The sequence below is a fragment of the Bombina bombina genome, chromosome 2 (genome assembly GCF_027579735.1).
Source record: "Bombina bombina isolate aBomBom1 chromosome 2, aBomBom1.pri, whole genome shotgun sequence".
NCBI classification, from domain to species: Eukaryota; Metazoa; Chordata; class Amphibia; order Anura; family Bombinatoridae; genus Bombina; species Bombina bombina.
The window spans coordinates 603,693,023-603,714,016 of NC_069500.1; the positions used below are offsets into that span (position 1 = coordinate 603,693,023).

Consider the following 20,994-nt stretch of genomic DNA (forward strand, 5'->3'; position numbering starts at 1 on the left):
TACACAGCGTAGAAACGCCTCTTTCTTTATCTGGTTTGCTGATAACCTTGAAAGATGAAATCTCCCTTGTGGAGGAGAAGCTTTGAAGTCCAGAAGATATCCCTGAGATATGATCTCCAACGCCCAGGGATCCTGGACATCTCTTGCCCAAGCCTGGGCGAAGAGAGAAAGTCTGCCCCCCACTAGATCCGTTTCCGGATCGGGGGCCCTCACTTCATGCTGTCTTAGGGGCAGCAGCAGGTTTTCTGGCCTGCTTGCCCTTGTTCCAGGACTGGTTAGGTTTCCAGCCCTGTCTGTAGCGAGCAACAGTTCCTTCCTGTCTTGGAGCGGAGGAAGTTGATGCTGCTCCTGCCTTGAAGTTACGAAAGGCACGAAAATTAGACTGTTTAGCCTTTGGTTTGGCCCTGTCTTGAGGCAGGGCATGGCCCTTACCTCCAGTAATGTCAGCGATAATTTCTTTCAAGCCGGGCCCGAATAATGTCTGCCCTTTGAAAGGAATATTAAGCAATTTAGATTTAGAAGTCACATCAGCTGACCAGGATTTAAGCCACAGCGCTCTACGCGCTTGAATGGCGAATCCGGAGTTCTTAGCCGTAAGTTTGGTTAAGTGTACTACGGCATCAGAAATAAATGAATTAGCTAGCTTAAGGGCTTTAAGCTTGTTCATAATCTCATCCAATGGAGCTGTGCTAAGGGTCTCTTCCAGAGACTCAAACCAGAATGCCGCCGCAGCAGTGACAGGCGCGATGCATGCAAGGGGTTGTAATATAAAACCTTGCTGAACAAACATTTTCTTAAGGTAACCCTCTAACTTTTTATCCATTGGATCTGAAAAAGCACAGCTATCCTCCACCGGGATAGTGGTGTGCTTAGCCAGAGTAGAAACTGCTCCTTCCACCTTAGGGACCGTCTGCCATAGGTCCCGTGTGGTGGCGTCTATTGGAAACATTTTTCTAAATATAGGAGGGGGTGAAAAGGGCACACCGGGTCTATCCCACTCCTTGTTAACAATTTCTGTAAGCCTTTTAGGTATAGGAAAAACGTCAGTACACGCCGGTACCGCAAAATATTTATCCAGCCTACATACTTTCTCTGGAATTGCAACCGTGTTACAATCATTAAGAGCCGCTAATACCTCCCCTAGTAATACACGGAGGTTCTCAAGCTTAAATTTAAAATTTGAAATGTCTGAATCCAGTTTACTTGGATCAGATCCGTCACCCACAGAATGAAGCTCTCCGTCCTCATGTTCTGCAAATTGTGACGCAGTATCAGACATGGCTCTATTATTATCAGCGCACTCTGTTCTTACCCCAGAGTGATCGCGTTTACCTCTTAATTCTGGCAATTTAGATAGTACTTCAGTCATAACATTAGCCATGTCTTGCAAAGTGATTTGTATGGGCCGCCCTGATGTACTTGGCGCCACAATATCACGCACCTCCTGAGCGGGAGGCGAAGGTACTGACACGTGAGGAGAGTTAGTCGGCATAACTTCCCCCTTTGTTGTCTGGTGATATTTTTTTAACATATAAAGTTTGACTTTTATTCAAAGTAACATCTATACATTGAGTGCACAAATTTCTATTGGGCTCCACATTGGCCTTTAAACATAATGAACAAACAGATTCTTGTGTCAGACATGTTTAAACAGACTAGCAATAACACTAGCAAGCTTGGAAAAAACCTTTTAAATAAATTTACAAGCTATATAAAAAACGCTACTGCGCTTTTAAGAAAACATAAAAATGTGACAGTTGAATTAACAATGAACCAACTATGTTAAAACAACCAAATTTTAACAGAAAATGTATAAAGTTAGCAGAGGATTGCACCCACCAGCAAAAGGATGAATAACCCCTTAATACCCAAAACGGATAACAGTTGAAATAATAAACGTTTTTATCACAGTCAAACACACTGTCACAGGTCTGCTGTGACTGATTACCTCCCTCAAAACTAGTTTTGGAGACCCCTGGGCTCTGTAGAGACGTCCTGGATCATGGAGGAAGAAATAGGAAGACTGTGACTAAATTTTTACTGCGCAATAAAGCGCTAAAATAGGCCCCTCCCACTCATATTACAACAGTGGGGAAGCTCAGTAAACTGTTTTTATTCAGAAAAAAACGACAGCCAAGTGGTAAAAATCATGCCCATAAAGTTTTATCACCAAGTACCTCAGAAAAAACGATTAACATGCCAGTAAACGTTTTAAAAATTTAAAATTATGAAGTGTTATTAATAAGCTTGCTGCTAGTCGCTTTCACTGCAGTGCAGGCTCAAATATTACTTTAATATTGACAGTATTTTCTTAGTGAAATTCCATTCCCCAGAAATACCTCAGAGTATACATACATACATATCAGCCTGATACCAGTCGCTACTACTGCATTTAAGGCTGCACTTACATTACATCGGTATTAGCAGTATTTTCTCAGTCAATTCCATTCCTTAGAAAATATTTTACTGCACATACCTCCTTGCAGGTGGACCCTGCATGCTATCCCCTGTTCTGAAGTTACCTCACTCCTCAGAATGGCCGAGAACAGCAAGTGGATCTTAGTTACGACCGCTAAGATCATAGACAAACTCAGGTAGATTCTTCTAATGCTGCCTGAGAACAAACAACACACTCCGGTGCCGTTTAAAATAACAAACTTTTGATTGAAGAAATAAAAACTAAGTTTAACACACCACAGTCCTCTCACACGTCCTATCTTTAGTTAGGTGCAAGAGAATGACTGGATATGACGTAGAGGGGAGGAGCTATATAGCAGCTCTGCTTGGGTGATCCTCTTGCACTTCCTGTTAGGGAGGAGATATAATCCCATAAGTAATGGATGACCCGTGGACTGACTACACTTAACAGGAGAAAGCAATACTTAACCCTTAAGAACGAAAAACGTTGAGCTAAAAACGTTATATTTAAACAAAAACACCCCTGCACCTCGCCACAGCCCTGCTGTGGCACCTACCTGCCCTCAGGGGTTTGCAAAATCAGATTAACCCTTCAAACTGTCCTGAAAGGCCCACCGGAGTTGGAGCTTGCTGCTTGCATGGGAAAAACTGCGCAACTGAGGTGCGAAAATAGGCCCCGCCCATCTCACTCGATGTCTCACAGCCTTAACAATAACCGCACCAGAGTGGTCTAAAACCTATCCATGTGGGTTCAAATACCCATCTAAGTGAAGCTATGTGTACCCTCCATTAAAATAAAGTCAAAACGTTTGCCACAAAAAACGTTATCTTTAACTCCAACATAGAAACGTTTGCCCACAAACATCATATCATCAGTGTCAACCATTTTTTATAGCCCAATATACAGGTCCAGTAATACCCGTCTATATCTTTTAGGATTACTGCTTACCCTTTCCCTCATGGGGATACTGTCAGCCAATTCTGAAATAACACAGTCTCTCCAGAAAAAAATGACTGAACATACCTCAATGCTGTGTAGCATGAAAAACGTTCCTCACACTGAAGTTTCTTCAGTACTCCTCAGCCATTCTGTGGGAACTACTCTAGATCTTAGTAACAACTGCTAAGATCATCAGTCTCCAGGCAGAAGTCTTCATCCATCTGCTGCCTGGGAAAAAATAGCACTCATCGGTACCATTTAAATTAAAGTCTTGCTTGAAGAAAATAAAAACTAACATTTTATCACCTCTTTCACTTTACCCTTCCTATTACTTAGAGTAGGCAAAGAGAATGACTGGGGGGTGGAGTCAAGGGAGGAGCAAGTAAAGGATGAATCCGTGGACTCGTCGTATCTTATAGAAGAAATAACCACATCTTTATTAATAGCAAAAAATAATAAAAAGTCCACAAGTCAAATAAGCCAGGAGTCAAAACCAGAGCTGGTAGTCAGACGAGCCGAGTCCGGAGCCAAAGCAAATAGACGAGCCGGAATCAGGAACAAGGAAACCAGCAGAGTCAGGAACAAGCCAGGGATCAGGAACCAGGAAGGACGTCAGGCAGCCAGGTAATACACAGGAACTCTCACAAACAGGTCTGAGACAACGCAAAGACAAAACATACTGAACAGAGGCCCTTTAAATAATAAGTGATGACATCACAATTCTGAGACTGTATCCTGTCTCACATTGATGATGCACACCAGTCTGGCCATAAAAGGAAGTGTAGGAAATGAGCAGCATCCCCCACAATGCACCATAGTCAGGAAGAGAGGTGAGTAAAATGGCTGCCAGCAGCACATGGCAAACACAACATGGAAAAAACCCTGACAATATCTGAATATTAGTTTGCGATTGGTTAACAAGGATTCTTTTGTTCTGGGGGACAGGGAAATCCGTAAAATGAATAAGCATAAAACAATATACTAATTTGAAACAATAAAGCTGCAGTTTTCATTGCAAAATTATTTTCAGATATGAAGGTTCAAGATCATGTAGTTTACAATTTGTGTTTAGTGGTCCTTTAAAAGCCTGCAGCTGCACGCCTTTTTCATGTGTTAAAAACCTGTTTTCAAAATAGAAGCTCTGGCACACCTCTTATGGTAACAGTAAAGGTCTATACAATTAACCCCTTTGTTTACTGTGGAAGGGAAATACTCTTACATCTGTGACATTAACATATTGTAATCCGAATCGACCCGCAACAATGATTAACCACGTGAATGCCATTTTTATCTTGACATGAGCATTCTTAAATAGTCGCATAAAGATCCCAACATCTACAAATGGCCTGTTTTAATATATATTTTTTTATTTAAAGTTTAATTCTAAGTTACACTTGCACTGTCATGTTTGTCACTAACAGTGCAGGTGTCTTCATAACCAGGTTTAAAACGATTTAGCACAATCACTTTTTCTGTTTGTATCCTTTGTTGAAAAGCATATCTAGGTAGGCTCAGGAGCAGCAAAGCTCTACTGGGAGCTAGCTACTGATTTGTGAGTGCACATATAGGATTCTGGTCATTGGCTCCTAGTAGTGCATTGCTGCTCCTTTAACAAATGATAGTAAGAGAATGAATTTGATAATAGAAGGAAGGAAAAATGTTTAAAATTATATGCTCTATCTGAATCATGAAATAGAAACTGGGATGTCACAGGAAACTACTGGAAATATCTAACTATGCGTCACTTGCACATACAGAGAAAAAAACACTGAAACAGTGAACTTTTACTAGAAGCATTTTTGCCAATACATGTATATTGCAAATATGTTTCTATTTAAGATATAATTCATCTATGTGCATTTAAATTTTGACCGGAATGTCCCTTTAAAGAGAGACTAAACCCACATTTTTTCTTTCATGAATCAGATAGAGCATGCAATTTTAAGCAACTTTCTAATTTACTCCTATTATCAATTTTTCTTTGTTCTCTTGCTACCTTTATTTAAAAAACAGGAATCTAAAGCTTAAGAGCTGGTCCATTTTTGGTTGAGAACCTGTGTTATGCTTGTTTATTGGTTTGCTAAACGTAGCCACCAATAGGAAAGGGTGCTGAACCTAAAATAGGCTGGCTCCTAAGTTTTAAATTCCTGCTTTTTAAATAAAGATAGCAAGAGAACAAAGAAAATTGGTAGCAGGGGTAAATTAGAAAGTTGCTTAAAATTGCATGCTCTATCTGAATCATAAAAGAAAAAAAATGTGGGTGGTTTAGTGTCCCTTTAACTTTGCAGAGTATTGCATCATTAGACTAAAAAAAATATGTCAGGGTGACAAGATCCTTCAAATAAATTTCTAAAGGCAAATTTTACCTAGAGAGCTTTGTATGTTATTAGGGCTGTACACCACAATTCTGTATGTGAAAGAGAGATCCATACATTACTCTCTTTTTTGGATAATTGAGTGAGGTCTGATAATGTAGTAAGTCAGTGACATTGTTCAATCCATGCCTGCAAATTTTAGAGATCCGGGTCCATAATTATGGGCAAGCAAAACCCAACTTTTATTATCATTATCTTAAATGATAGATCCCTATAAAAGGGTAGAGGTGTGCATTATTTACCTCTTGCTACTAATTACACCAGAGTATACCGCAGCCGATTTAACCTGACTTCTCTTTTGTAGACCAGGCTTCTTCTTTAAAACAGTCAATACTTCCAATAGTTACAGAAATGCTGTTTTCTTCACTGCCAAGAGGGAATGCTCCTGTTTATATGTTATACAGATGAGTGTATTTTCTGTGTCTTTATTTGCATACATAATTGCAACAATTGGAAAGCTGAATATTCTCGATTTCTTAATTTTTTTTTAAAAAAAATGGTTTTCTTGATTATGCAGAGCACATAAAAATAAATCTAAATACTTTAAAAAAGACTTTAACCCCTTAGTGACCAGAGCACTTTTCCATTTTCTGTCCGTTTGGGACCAAGGCTATTTTTACATTTCTGTGGTGTTTGTGTTTAGCTGTAATTTTCCTCTTACTCATTTACTGTACCCACACATATTATATACCGTTTTTCTCGCCATTAAATGGACTTTCTAAAGATACCATTATTTTCATCATATCTTATAATTTACTATAAAAAAAATATAAAATATGAGGAAAAAATGGAAAAAAACACACTTTTTCTAACTTTGACCCCCAAAACCTGTTACACATCTACAACCACCAAAAAACACCCATGCTAAATAGTTTCCAAATTTTGTCCTGAGTTTAGAAATACCCAATGTTTACATGTTCTTTGCTTTTTTTGTAAGTTATAGGGCAATAAATACAAGAAGCACTTTGCTATTTCCAAACCACTTTTTTTCAAACATAGCGCTAGTTACATTGGAACACTGATATCTTCCAGGAATCCCTGAATATCCCTTGACATGTATATATTTTTTTTTAGAAGACATCCCAAAGTATTGATCTAGGCCCATTTTGGTATATTTCATGCCACCATTTCACCGCCAAATGCGATCAAATAAAAAAAATTGTTCACTTTTTCACACATTTTGTTACAAACTTTAGGTTTCTCACTGAATTTATTTACAAACAGCTCGTGCAATTATGACACAAATGGTTGTAAATGCTTCTCTGGAATCCCTTTTTTCATAAATAGCAGACATATATGGATTTGGTGTTGCTTTTTGGTAATTAGAAGGCCGCTAAATGCCACTGCGCACCACACGTGTATTATGCCCAGCAATGAAGGGGTTAATTAGGGAGCATGTAGGGAGCTTGTAGGGTTAATTTTAGCTTTATTGTAGTGTAGTAGACAACCCTAAGTATTGATCTAGGCCCATTTTGGTATATTTCATGCCACCATTTCAACGCCAAATGCGATTAAATAAAAAAAAAAGTAAAATTTTTCACAATTTTAGGTTTCTCACTGAAATCATTTACAAACAGCTTGTGCAATTATGGCACAAATGGTTGTAAATGCTTCTCTGGGATCCCCTTTGTTGAGAAATAGCAGACATACATGGCTTTGGCGTTGCTTTTTGGTAATTAGAAGGCCGCTAAATGCCGCTGCGCATCACATGTGTATTATGGCTAGCAGTGAAGGGGTTAATTAGGTAGCATGTAGGGAGCTTGCAGGGTTAATTTTAGCTTTAGTGTAGAGATCAGCCTCCCACCTGACACATTACACCCCCTGATCCCTCCCAAACAGCTCTCTTCCCTCCCCCACCCCACAATTGTCCCCGCCATGTTAAGTACTGGCAGAAAGTCTGCCAGTACTAAAAAAAAAGCTATCCTTGATAAAAAATAAATAAAAAAAAAAAGGCATACTTACATATGCTGCTCTGGAGGATCCCCCCTTAGCCACCAACCTCCCTGATACCCCCCAAACAGCTCTTTACCCATCCCCCTCTAACTTATTAGTAGCCATCTTTGGTACTGGCAGCTGTCTGCCAGTACCCAGTTTATAGTAAAATATGTTTTTATTTTTATTTTTTTAATGATTTTCTGTAGTGTAGCTTGCCCCCCCCCAAAAGACCAACCCACCACCCCTCCCAGATCTCTTAGATTCACATATATGTAAATAAATTTGGCAATCACTGCCACTTTAATCCCATCACTTTTCTGTAGTGTAGCGGTTCCCACCCGCTTCCTACCCCTGCGCGCGCCCGCGCGCGCACCCGGCGTTCCCGCCCACGATCCCGCCCCCCTCCACATGATACAGCCCATCGATGGCCGCCCACCCACCAACGAAACCGGCCATCGATGTCCGGTACAGAGAGGGCCACAGAGTGGCTCTCTCTGCATCGGATGGCCAAGGGGGGTTATTGCAGGATGCCTCGATGTTGAGGCATCACTGCAATAACCGGAAAGCAGCTGGAAGCGAGCAGGATCGCTTCCAGCTGCTTTCCAGACCAAGGACGTACGCCACACGTCCTCGGTCATTAAGTGTATTTTTTTAGAGGACGTGTGGCGTACGTCCTTGGTCGTTAAGGGGTTAAAGGGACACTAAACCCAAATCTTTTCTTTTGTGATTTAGATAGATCATTTAATTTTAAGCAACTTTCTAATTCACTCCTATTTTCAAATGTTCTTCGTTTCTCTTGCTATCTTTATTTAAAAAGCAAAAATTTAAAGCATAGGAGCCGAACCATTTTAGGTTCAGCACCGTGGATAGCACTTGCTTATTGGTGGCGACATTTAGCCACCAATAAAGCAAGCATAACTCAGGTTCTGAATGAAAAATGGGCTGGCTCCTAAGCTTTACATTCCTTCTTTTTAAATAAGGATAGCAAGAAAACGAAGAAAAATTGATAATAGGAGTAAATTAGAAAGTTGCTTAAGATTGCATGCTCTATCTGAATCATTAAAGAAAGAAAAACATTGGGTTTAGTGCCCCTTTAAGCTAAGAAAGTGAATAAAAAATAAAGGGTCTTTAAACAAGAATTTATAGCACTTGCCATCAATAACACAAAACAAAGCTTAACATTGTAGCAGTTTATTTTTATTCATGTCTTTATGTTGTATTGAATGGCTTACACATACACAAGCCTGACTTTGTAACAGGCAGATTATCTGAAACATTTATTTATACTAAATTTACAGTAGCTCATTGATCACATGATTTAAAAAATAAAATGTAGGGAAGCCTAGGAGCAACCATTAAACAGGTTTGCTTTACGGCCACATGTTAGTGCAAGATACGCAAGACAGTTCTGCAGAAAGGCACTTGAAGAACACTTTTTTGGAATGAAATTGGAAGAAAAGATAAACCCAACTCTATACAAATGCATTAAACATTGTGTGCTTTTAATGCTGATTAATTACAGGACAAAGTAACATTGAAGGCTCATGAGAAACACAAGAAAGGCAATGTTCTAAGGGTAGCTTATTTACATAATGTACCTCAGTGGCTCCAGTTATTTTAGGGGGAAAAAAGCAATTCAAGTGTCTGCAAAACTTTTAAAATGATAAAAAGTATTTAGAATATAAAAAGTTCAAGATTTCTGCATGTTCAGCATTCACCCACAGAATAGGGCAAAACACAGTCATAACACAATAAGTAGGCGCTTAGATACAGTAGGTTACACAAACGTTTACCGTCCTAGATTCAGCTGTAAAGACTGTGCAGTATTTATATGGTCCGTTTAGTATTCTGTGATCTTTCACAGTTCTGTGTCTCTATATTTGGTAGGTGGTGCATAAAAACCACGTTTTGACTGGTCAGCTAATTGGCGGCGATATTCTTCTTCTTCTTCATCATCACTCCCATAGCTCGCTTTCTTATCAAGGTAAGACCATGATGGAGGTTTCTGGGGTTCTGGAGGTCGAGAACTATATAGAAATAGGTTACAAAAAAAAAAAAAAAAAGAAGGAACATTAAATAAACTTTGAGATTGTAATATAAACAGACATAATGAATACTATACATAAAATATTATGTATAGTAAAATGATGGGCATTTCAGTGCCCGCAAGAACTGGAAGTGTTGGCACTAGACTTCACTGGCAGAAGACTGATATATTCTACACAGTCACTGTTTGCTCATGCTAGTAACTTAATTCTAGCTATACCTAACTGCCCTCAGCAGAGTAGATAAGGGAAACCTAGTTTACAATATGGTGGCACCTGCTTCTTTATGGAGAATTAAACTTCACACATTTCCTAATACTTAAATGAATAGCACAACTAAAAAATCCCAAATACAGCTGCATATTATTCTTAGGCTAATCTTTGCTCTGAATACATCACTATGGCTAGCATTTATTTAGTGTTTTATGACCTTTTAACTAAAGCGATACTATTGCTAATATTTATAAAATGGAAAGATTCAAGATTTTTAATGAATACACCAAGTTACACAAAATAGCATTAACTAGTTCATATCACTATTTAATAGACATGTGCAGTAACAAAAAAAAAAATCAGTTTTGGATGAATCTATGGTCACAAAAAAACATAATTTATGTAAGAACTTACCTGATAAATTCATTTCTTTCATATTAGCAAGAGTCCATGAGCTAGTGACGTATGGGATATACATTCCTACCAGGAGGGGCAAAGTTTCCCAAACCTCAAAATGCCTATAAATACACCCCTCACCACACCCACAATTCAGTTTAACGAATAGCCAAGAAGTGGGGTGATAAAAAAGTGCGAAAGCATATAAAATAAGGAATTGGAATAATTGTGCTTTATACAAAAATCATAACCACCACAAAAAAGGGCGGGCCTCATGGACTCTTGCTAATATGAAAGAAATGAATTTATCAGGTAAGTTCTTACATAAATTATGTTTTCTTTCATGTAATTAGCAAGAGTCCATGAGCTAGTGACGTATGGGATAATGACTACCCAAGATGTGGATCTTTCCACACAAGAGTCACTAGAGAGGGAGGGATAAAATAAAGACAGCCAATTCCTGCTGAAAATAATCCACACCCAAAAATAAAGTTTAATGAAAAACATAAGCAGAAGATTCAAACTGAAACCGCTGCCTGAAGTACTTTTCTACCAAAAACTGCTTCAGAAGAAGAAAATACATCAAAATGGTAGAATTTAGTAAAAGTATGCAAAGAGGACCAAGTTGCTGCTTTGCAAATCTGGTCAACCGAAGCTTCATTCCTAAACGCCCAGGAAGTAGAAACTGACCTAGTAGAATGAGCTGTAATTCTTTGAGGCGGAGTTTTACCCGACTCAACATAGGCAAGATGAATTAAAGATTTCAACCAAGATGCCAAAGAAATGGCAGAAGCTTTCTGGCCTTTTCTAGAACCGGAAAAGATAACAAATAAACTAGAAGTCTTACGGAAAGATTTCGTAGCTTCAACATAATATTTCAAAGCTCTAACAACATCCAAAGAATGCAACGATTTCTCCTTAGAATTCTTAGGATTAGGACATAATGAAGGAACCACAATTTCTCTACTAATGTTGTTGGAATTCACAACTTTAGGTAAAAATTCAAAAGAAGTTCGCAACACTGCCTTATCCTGATGAAAAATCAGAAAAGGAGACTCACAAGAAAGAGCAGATAATTCAGAAACTCTTCTGGCAGAAGAGATGGCCAAAAGGAACAAAACTTTCCAAGAAAGTAATTTAATGTCCAATGAATGCATAGGTTCAAACGGAGGAGCTTGAAGAGCTCCCAGAACCAAATTCAAACTCCAAGGAGGAGAAATTGACTTAATAACAGGTTTTATACGAACCAAAGCTTGTACAAAACAATGAATATCAGGAAGAATAGCAATCTTTCTGTGAAAAAGAACAGAAAGAGCAGAGATTTGTCCTTTCAAAGAACTTGCGGACAAACCCTTATCTAAACCATCCTGAAGAAACTGTAAAATTCTCGGTATTCTAAAAGAATGCCAAGAAAAATGATGAGAAAGACACCAAGAAATATAAGTCTTCCAGACTCTATAATATATCTCTCGAGATACAGATTTACGAGCCTGTAACATAGAATTAATCACAGAGTCAGAGAAACCTCTTTGACCAAGAATCAAGCGTTCAATCTCCATACCTTTAAATTTAAGGATTTCAGATCCTGATGGAAAAAAGGACCTTGTGACAGAAGGTCTGGTCTTAACGGAAGAGTCCACGGTTGGCAAGAGGCCATCCGGACAAGATCCGCATACCAAAACCTGTGAGGCCATGCCAGAGCTACCAGCAGAACAAACGAGCATTCCTTCAGAATCTTGGAGATTACTCTTGGAAGAAGAACTAGAGGCGGAAAGATATAGGCAGGATGATACTTCCAAGGAAGTGATGATGCATCCACTGCCTCCGCCTGAGGATCCCAGGATCTGGACAGATACCTGGGAAGTTTCTTGTTTAGATGGGACGCCATCAGATCTATTTCTGGAAGTTCCCACATTTGAACAATCTGAAGAAATACCTCGGGTGAAGAGACCATTCGCCCGGATGCAACGTTTGGCGACTGAGATAATCCGCTTCCCAATTGTCTATACCTGGGATATGAACCGCAGAGATTAGACAGGAGCTGGATTCCGCCCAAACCAAAATTCGAGATACTTCTTTCATAGCCAGAGGACTGTGAGTCCCTCCTTGATGATTGATGTATGCCACAGTTGTGACATTGTCTGTCTGAAAACAAATGAACGATTCTCTCTTCAGAAAAGGCCAAAACTGAAGAGCTCTGAAAATTGCACAGAGTTCCAAAATATTGATCGGTAATCTCACCTCCTGAGATTCCCAAACTCCTTGTGCCGTCAGAGATCCCCACACAGCTCCCCAACCTGTGAGACTTGCATCTGTTGAAATTACAGTCCAGGTCGGAAGCACAAAAGAAGCCCCCTGAATTAAACGATGGTGATCTGTCCACCATGTTAGAGAGTGTCGAACAATCGGTTTTAAAGATATTAATTGAGATATCTTCGTGTAATCCTTGCACCATTGCTTCAGCATACAGAGCTGAAGAGGTCGCATGTGAAAACGAGCAAAGGGGATCGCGTCCGATGCAGCAGTCATAAGACCTAGAATTTCCATGCATAAGGCTACCGAAGGGAATGATTGTGACTGAAGGTTTCGACAAGCTGCAATCAATTTTAGACGTCTCTTGTCTGTTAAAGACAGAGTCATGGACACTGAATCCATCTGGAAACCCAGAAAGGTTACCTTTGTCTGAGGAATCAAAGAACTTTTTGGTAAATTGATCCTCCAACCATGATCTTGAAGAAACAACACAAGTCGATTCGTATGAGATTCTGCTAAATGTAAAGACTGAGCAAGTACCAAGATATCGTCCAAATAAGGAAATACCACAATACCCTGTTCTCTGATTACAGACAGAAGGGCACCGAGAACCTTTGTAAAAATTCTTGGAGCTGTAGCTAGGCCAAACGGCAGAGCCACAAACTGGTAATGCTTGTCCAGAAAAGAGAATCTCAGGAACTGATAATGATCTGGATGAATCGGAATATGCAGATATGCATCCTGTAAATCTATTGTGGACATATAATTCCCTTGCTGAACAAAAGGCAAGATAGTCCTTACAGTTACCATCTTGAACGTTGGTATTCTTACATAACGATTCAATATTTTTAGATCCAGAACTGGTCTGAAGGAATTCTCCTTCTTTGGTACAATGAAGAGATTTGAATAAAACCCCATCCCCTGTTCCAGAACTGGAACTGGCATAATTACTCCAGTCAACTCTAGATCTGAAACACATTTCAGAAATGCTTGAGCTTTTACTGGATTTACTGGGACACGGGAAAGAAAAAATCTCTTTGCAGGAGGTCTCATCTTGAAACCAATTCTGTACCCTTCTGAAACAATGCTCTGAATCCAAAGATTGTGAACAGAATTGATCCAAATTTCCTTGAAAAAACGTAACCTGCCCCCTACCAGCTGAGCTGGAATGAGGGCCGCACCTTCATGTGGACTTAGAAGCAGGCTTTGCCTTTCTAGCTGGCTTGGATTTATTCCAGACTGGAGATGGCTTCCAAACTGAAACTGCTCCTGAGGATGAAGGATCAGGCTTTTGTTCTTTGTTGAAACGAAAGGAACGAAAACGATTATTAGCCCTGCTTTTACCTTTAGATTTTTTATCCTGTGGTAAAAAAGTTCCTTTCCCACCAGTAACAGTTGAAATAATGGAATCCAACTGTGAACCAAATAATTTGTTACCCTGGAAAGAAATGGAAAGTAAAGTTGATTTAGAAGCCATATCAGCATTCCAAGTTTTAAGCCATAAAGCTCTTCTAGCTAAAATAGCTAGAGACATAAACCTGACATCAACTCTGATAATATCAAAAATGGCATCACAGATAAAATTATTAGCATGCTGTAGAAGAATAATAATATCATGAGAATCATGATGTGTTACTTGTTGCGCTAAAGTTTCCAACCAGAAAGTTGAAGCTGCAGCAACATCAGCCAAAGATATAGCAGGTCTAAGAAGATTACCTGAACACAGATAAGCTTTTCTTAGAAAGGATTCAATTTTCCTATCTAAAGGATCCTTAAACGAAGTACCATCTGACGTAGGAATAGTAGTACGTTTAGCAAGGGTAGAAATAGCCCCATCAACTTTAGGGATTTTGTCCCAAAATTCTAATCTGTCAGACGGCACAGGATATAATCGCTTAAAACGTTTAGAAGGAGTAAATGAATTACCCAATTTATCCCATTCTTTGGAAATTACTGCAGAAATAGCATTAGGAACAGGAAAAACTTCTGGAATAACCACAGGAGCTTTAAATACCTTATCCAAACGTTTAGAATTAGTATCAAGAGGACCAGAATCCTCTATTTCTAAAGCAATTAGTACTTCTTTAAGTAAAGAACGAATAAATTCCATTTTAAATAAATATGAAGATTTATCAGCATCAACCTCTGAGACAGAATCCTCTGAACCAGAAGAGTCATCAGAATCAGAATGATGATGTTCATTTAAAAATTCATCTGTAGGGAGAGAAGTTTTAAAAGATTTTTTACGTTTACTAGAAGGAGAAATAACAGACATAGCCTTCTTTATGGATTCAGAAACAAAATCTCTTATATTATCAGGAACATTCTGCACCTTAGATGTTGAAGGAACTGCAACAGGCAATGGTACTTTACTAAAGGAAATATTATCTGCTTTAACAAGTTTGTCATGACAATCAATACAAACAACAGCTGGAGGAATAGCTACCAAAAGTTTACAGCAGATACACTTAGCTTTGGTAGATCCAGCATTAGACAGCGATTTTCCTGTAGTATCTTCTGACTCAGATGCAACGTGAGACATCTTGCAATATGTAAGAGAAAAAACAACATATATATAAAGCAAAATTGATCAAATTCCTTAAATGACAGTTTCAGGAATGGGAAAAAATGCCAAAGAACAAGCTTCTAGCAACCAGAAGCAATGAAAAAAGAGACTTAAATAATGTGGAGACAAAAGCGACGCCCATATTTTTCGCGCCAATAAGACGCCCACATTATTTGGTGCCTAAATGCTTTTTGGCGCCAAAATGACGCCACATCCGGAACGCCGACATTTTTGGCTCAAAATAACGTCAAAAAATGACGCAACTTCCGGCGACACGTATGACGCTGGAAACGGAAACAAATTTTTTGCGCCAAAAAAGTCTGCGCCAAGAATGACGCAATAAAATGAAGCATTTTCAGCCCCCGCGAGCCTAACAGCCCACAGGGAAGAGTCAAATTTTTGAAGGTAAGAAAAAATGATTAAATCAAATGCATTATCCCAAATATGAAACTGACTGTCTGAAAATAAGGAAAGTTGAACATTCTGAGTCAAGGCAAATAAATGTTTGAATACATATATTTAGAACTTTATAAACAAAGTGCCCAACCATAGCTTAGAGTGTCACAGAAAATAAGATTTACTTACCCCAGGACACTCATCTACATGTTTGTAGAAAGCCAAACCAGTACTGAAACGAGAATCAGCAGAGGTAATGGTATATATAAGAGTATATCGTCGATCTGAAAAGGGAGGTAAGAGATGAATCTCTACGACCGATAACAGAGAACCTATGAAATAGACCCCGTAGAAGGAGATCACTGCATTCAAATAGGCAATACTCTCCTCACATCCCTCTGACATTCACTGCACGCTGAGAGGAAAACCGGGCTCCAACTTGCTGCGGAGCGCATATCAACGTAGAATCTAGCACAAACTTACTTCACCACCTCCATCGGAGGCAAAGTTTGTAAAACTGAATTGTGGGTGTGGTGAGGGGTGTATTTATAGGCATTTTGAGGTTTGGGAAAATTTGCCCCTCCTGGTAGGAATGTATATCCCATACGTCACTAGCTCATGGACTCTTGCTAATTACATGAAAGAAAACATAATTTATGCTTACCTGATAAATGTATTTCTCTTGTGGTGTATCCAGTCCACGGATCATCCATTACTTGTGGGATATTCTTATTCCCAACAGGAAGTTGCAAGAGGATCACCCACAGCAGAGCTGTCTATATAGCTCCTCCCCTAACTGCCATATCCAGTCATTCGACCGAAAACAAGCAGAGAAAGGAGAAACCATAGGGTGCAGTGGTGACTGTAGATTAAAGATAAAAATTACCTGCCCTAAAATGACAGGGCGGGCCGTGGACTGGATACACCACAAGAGAAATACATTTATCAGGTAAGCATTAATTATGTTTTCTCTTGTAAGGTGTATCCAGTCCACGGATCATCAATTACTTGTGGGATACCAATACCAAAGCTAAAGTACACAGATGAAGGGAGGGACAAGGCAGGTACTTAAACGGAAGGTACCACTGCCTGTAAAACCTTTCTCCCAAAAATAGCCTCCGAAGAAGCAAAAGTATCAAATTTGTAGAATATTGAAAAAGTATGAAGCAAAGACCAAGTCGCCGCCTTGCAAATCTGTTCAACAGAAGCCTCATTTTTAAAGGCCCATGTGGAAGCCACAGCTCTAGTAGAATGAGCTGTAATCCTTTCAGGAGGCTGCTGGTCAGCAGTCTCATAAGCTAAGAGTATTATACTTCTTAGCCAAAATCAAAGAGAAGTTGCCGAAGCCTTTTGGCCTTTTCTCCAGAGTAAACAACAAACAAAGCCGATGTTTGACGAAAATCTTTAGTAGCTTGTAAATAATACTTTAAAGCACGAACCACGTCAAGATTGTGTAATAGACGTTCCTTCTTTGAAGAAGGGTTAAGACACAATGATGGAACAACAATCTCCTGATTGATATTCTTATTGGATACCACCTTAGGTAAAAACCCAGGTTTGGTGCGCAGAACTACCTTATCTGCATGGAAGTTAAGATAAGGAGAATCACATTGTAAGGCAGAGAACTCGGAAACTCTACGAGCCGAGGAAATAGCTACCAAAAAAAGAACTTTACAAGATAAAAGCTTAATAGCTATGGAATGAAGAGGTTCAAACGGAACCCCCTGAAGAACTTTAAGAACCAAATTTAAACTCCATGGCGGAGCAACTGGTTTAAACACAGGCTTGATTCTAACTAAAGCCTGACAAGAAGCCTGAACGTCTGGAACATCCGCCAGTCGCTTGTGCAAAAGCATAGACAGAGCAGAAATCTGTCCCTTTAAGGAACTAGCTGACAATCCTTTTTCCAATCCTTCTTGGAGAAAAGATAATATCCTGGGAATCCTGACTTTACTCCATGAGTGACCCTTGGATTCACACCAAAAAAGATATTTACGCCATATCTTATGATAGATTTTGCTGGTGACAGGCTTTCATGCCTGAATTAGGGTATCAATGACTGACTCGGAGAAGCCACGCTTCGATAAAATCAAGCGTTCAATCTCCAGACAGTCAGTCTCAGAGAAATTAGATTTGGATGGTTGAACGGACCCTGAAGTAGAAGGTCCTGTCTAAGAGTCCATGGTGGAAAGGATGACTTGTCTACCAGATCTGCATACCAAGTCCTGCGTGGCCATGCAGGCGCTATCAAGATCACTGATGCTCTCTCCTGCTTGATTTTGGCAATCAGACGAGGGAGCAGAGGAAACAGTGGAAACAGATAAGCCAGGTTGAAGGACCAAGGCACTGCTAGAGCATCTATCAGCGTCGCCTTGGGATCCCTGGACCTGGATCCGTAACAAGGAAGTTTGGCGTTCTGGCGAGACGCCATGAGATCCAGTTCTGGTTTGCCCCAACGATGAATCAATTGTGCAAACACCTCCGGATGGAGTTCCCACTCCCCCGGATGAAAAGTCTGACGACTTAGAAAATCCGCCTCCCAGTTCTCTACACCTGGGTTATGGATAGCCGATAGGTGGCAAGAGTGAATCTCTGCCCAGCGAATTATCTTTAAGACTTCGAACATCGCCAGGGAACTCCTTGTTCCCCCTTGATGGTTGATGTAAGCCACAGTCGTGATGTTGTCCGACTGAAATCTGATGAACCTCATTGTCGCTAGCTGAGGCCAAGCCTGAAGAGCATTGAATATCGCTCTCAGTTCCAGAATGTTTATTGGAAGGAGTGTCTCCTCCTGAGTCCACGATCCTTGAGCCTTCAGGGAGTTCCAGACTGCCCCCCAGCCTAGAAGGCTGGCATCTGTCGTTACAATCGTCCAATCTGGCCTGCGAAAGGTCATACCTTTGGACAGATTGACCCGAGATAGCCACCAGAGAAGAGAATCCCTGGTCTCTTGATCCAGATTTAGTAGAGGGGACAAATCTGTGTAATCCCCATTCCACTGACTGAGCATGCAGAGTTGCAGCGGTCTGAGATGTAGGCGGGCAAACGGCACTATGTCCATTGCCGCTACCATTAAGCAGATTACTTCCATACACTGAGCCACCGAAGGGCGAGGAATGGAAAAAGGAACACGGCAGGAATTTAGAAGTTTTGATAACCTGGTCTCCGTCAGGTAAATCTTCATTTCTACAGAATCTATCAGAGTCCCTAGGAAGGAAACTCTTGTGAGGGGGGATAGAGAACTTTTTTCCTCGTTCACTTTCCACCCATGCGACCTCAGAAATGCCAGAACTATGTCCGTATGAGACTTGGCAATTTGGAAATTTGACGCCTGTATCAGGATGTCGTCTAAATAAGGGGCCACTGCTATGCCCCGCGGTCTTAGCACCACCAGAAGTGACCCCAGAACCTTCGTAAAGATTCTTGGTGCTGTAGCTAACCCAAAGGGAAGAGCTACAAACTGGTAATGCCTGTTTAGAAAGGCAAACCTGAGAAACCGATGATGATCTTTGTGTATCGGAATGTGAAGATAAGCATCCTTTAAATCCACTGTAGTCATATATTGACCCTCCTGGATCATAGGTAGGATGGTACGAATAGTCTCCATCTTGAATGATGGAACTCTGAGGAATTTGTTTAAGATCTTTAGATCCAAAATTGGTCTGAAGGTTCTCTCTTTTTTGGGAACCACAAACAGATTTGAGTAAAATCCCTGTCCCTGTTCTTCCTTTGGAACTGGATGGATCACTCCCATAACTAGGAGGTCTTGTACACAGTGTAAGAATGCCTCTCTCTTTATCTGGTTTGCAGATAATTGTGAAAGGTGAAATCTCCCTTTTGGAGGGGAAGCTTTGAAGTCCAGAAGATATCCCTGGGATATAATTTCCAATGCCCAGGGATCCTGGACATCTCTTGCCCAAGCCTGGGCGAAGAGCAAAAGTCTGCCCCCTACTAGATCCATTACCGGATAGGGGGCCGTTCCTTCATGCGGTCTTAGAAGTAGCAGCAGGCTTTTTGGCCTGCTTACCTTTGTTCCAGGTCTGGTTAGGTCTCCAGACAGACTTGGACTGAGCAAAAGTTCCCTCTTGTTTTGCATTAGAGGAAGTTGATGCCGCACTCGCCTTGAAGTTTCGAAAGGCACGAAAATTAGACTGTTTGGCCCTTGATTTGGACCTATCCTGAGGAAGGGCATGACCTTTTCCTCCAGTGATATCAGCAATGATCTCCTTCAAACCAGGCCCGAATAGGGTCTGCCCCTTGAAGGGAATGTTAAGCAGCTTAGACTTTGAAGTGACGTCAGCTGACCATGATTTAAGCCATAGCGCCCTGCGCGCCTGGATAGCAAAACCAGAATTCTTAGCCGTTAGTTTAGTCAAATGAACAATGGCATCAGAAACAAAAGAATTGGCTAGCTTAAGTGCTCTAAGCTTGTCAAGTATGTCATCCAATGGAGTTGCTACCTGTAAAGCCTCTTCCAGAGACTCAAACTAGAAAGCCGCAGCAGCAGTGACAGGAGCAATGCATGCAAGGGGCTGTAGGATAAAACCTTGTTGAATAAACATTTTCTTAAGGTAACCCTCTAACTTTTTATCCATTGGATCTGAGAAAGCACAACTGTCCTCGACAGGGATAGTAGTACGCTTTGCTAGGGTAGAAACTGCTCCCTCCACCTTAGGAACTGTCTGCCATAAGTCCCGTGTGGTGGCATCTATTGGAAACATTTTCCTAAAAATAGGAGGTGGAGAGAACGGCACACCTGGTCTATCCCATTTCTTAGTAATAATTTCTGTAAACCTTTTAGGTATTGGAAAAACATCAGTGCACACCGGCACTGCATAGTATTTATCCAATCTACACAATTTCTCTGGCACTGCAATTGTATCACAGTCATTCAGAGCAGCTAAAACCTCCCTGAGCAATACGCGGAGGTGTTCAAGCTTAAATTTAAATGTAGACATATCAGAATCAGGTTGAATCCTCTTCCCTGAGTCAGAAACATCACCTACAGAAAGAAGCTCTCCTTCCTCAGCTTCTACATATTGTGAGGCAGTATCAGACATAGCTCTTAAAGCGTCAGTATGCTCTGTATCTCTTCTAACTCCAGAGCTATCTCGCTTTCCTCTAAATTCAGGTAGTCTGGCTAATACCGCTGACAGTGTATTATCCATGACTGCCGCCATGTCTTGTAAAGTAAATGCTATGGGCGCCCTAGATGTACTTGGCGCCATTTGAGCGGGAGTCCCTTGAGCGGGAGTCAAAGGATCTGACACGTGGGGAGAGTTAGTCGGCATAACTTCCCCCTCATCAGATTCCTCTGGTGATAAATTTTTTAAAGACAGAATATGATCTTTATTACTTAAAGTGAAATCAGTACATTTGGTACACATTCTAAGAGGGGGTTCCACCATGGCTTTTAAACATAATGAACAAGGAGTTTCCTCTATGTCAGACATGTTT

General features: G+C 40.3%; 1 protein-coding gene across 1 annotated transcript in view; it reads right to left on the bottom strand.

Annotated features, from left to right (window-relative positions):
• Positions 1-8,843: 8,843 nt before the first annotated feature.
• Positions 8,844-20,994, bottom strand: part of LOC128647196 (tight junction protein ZO-2) — a 196,944-nt gene continuing 184,793 nt past the window's right edge. The window contains exon 11 of the mRNA XM_053699978.1: positions 8,844-9,695. Coding sequence (XP_053555953.1) covers positions 9,527-9,695 — 169 coding nt within the window. The 3' untranslated portion in view covers positions 8,844-9,526. The remainder of the gene's footprint in view (positions 9,696-20,994) is intronic.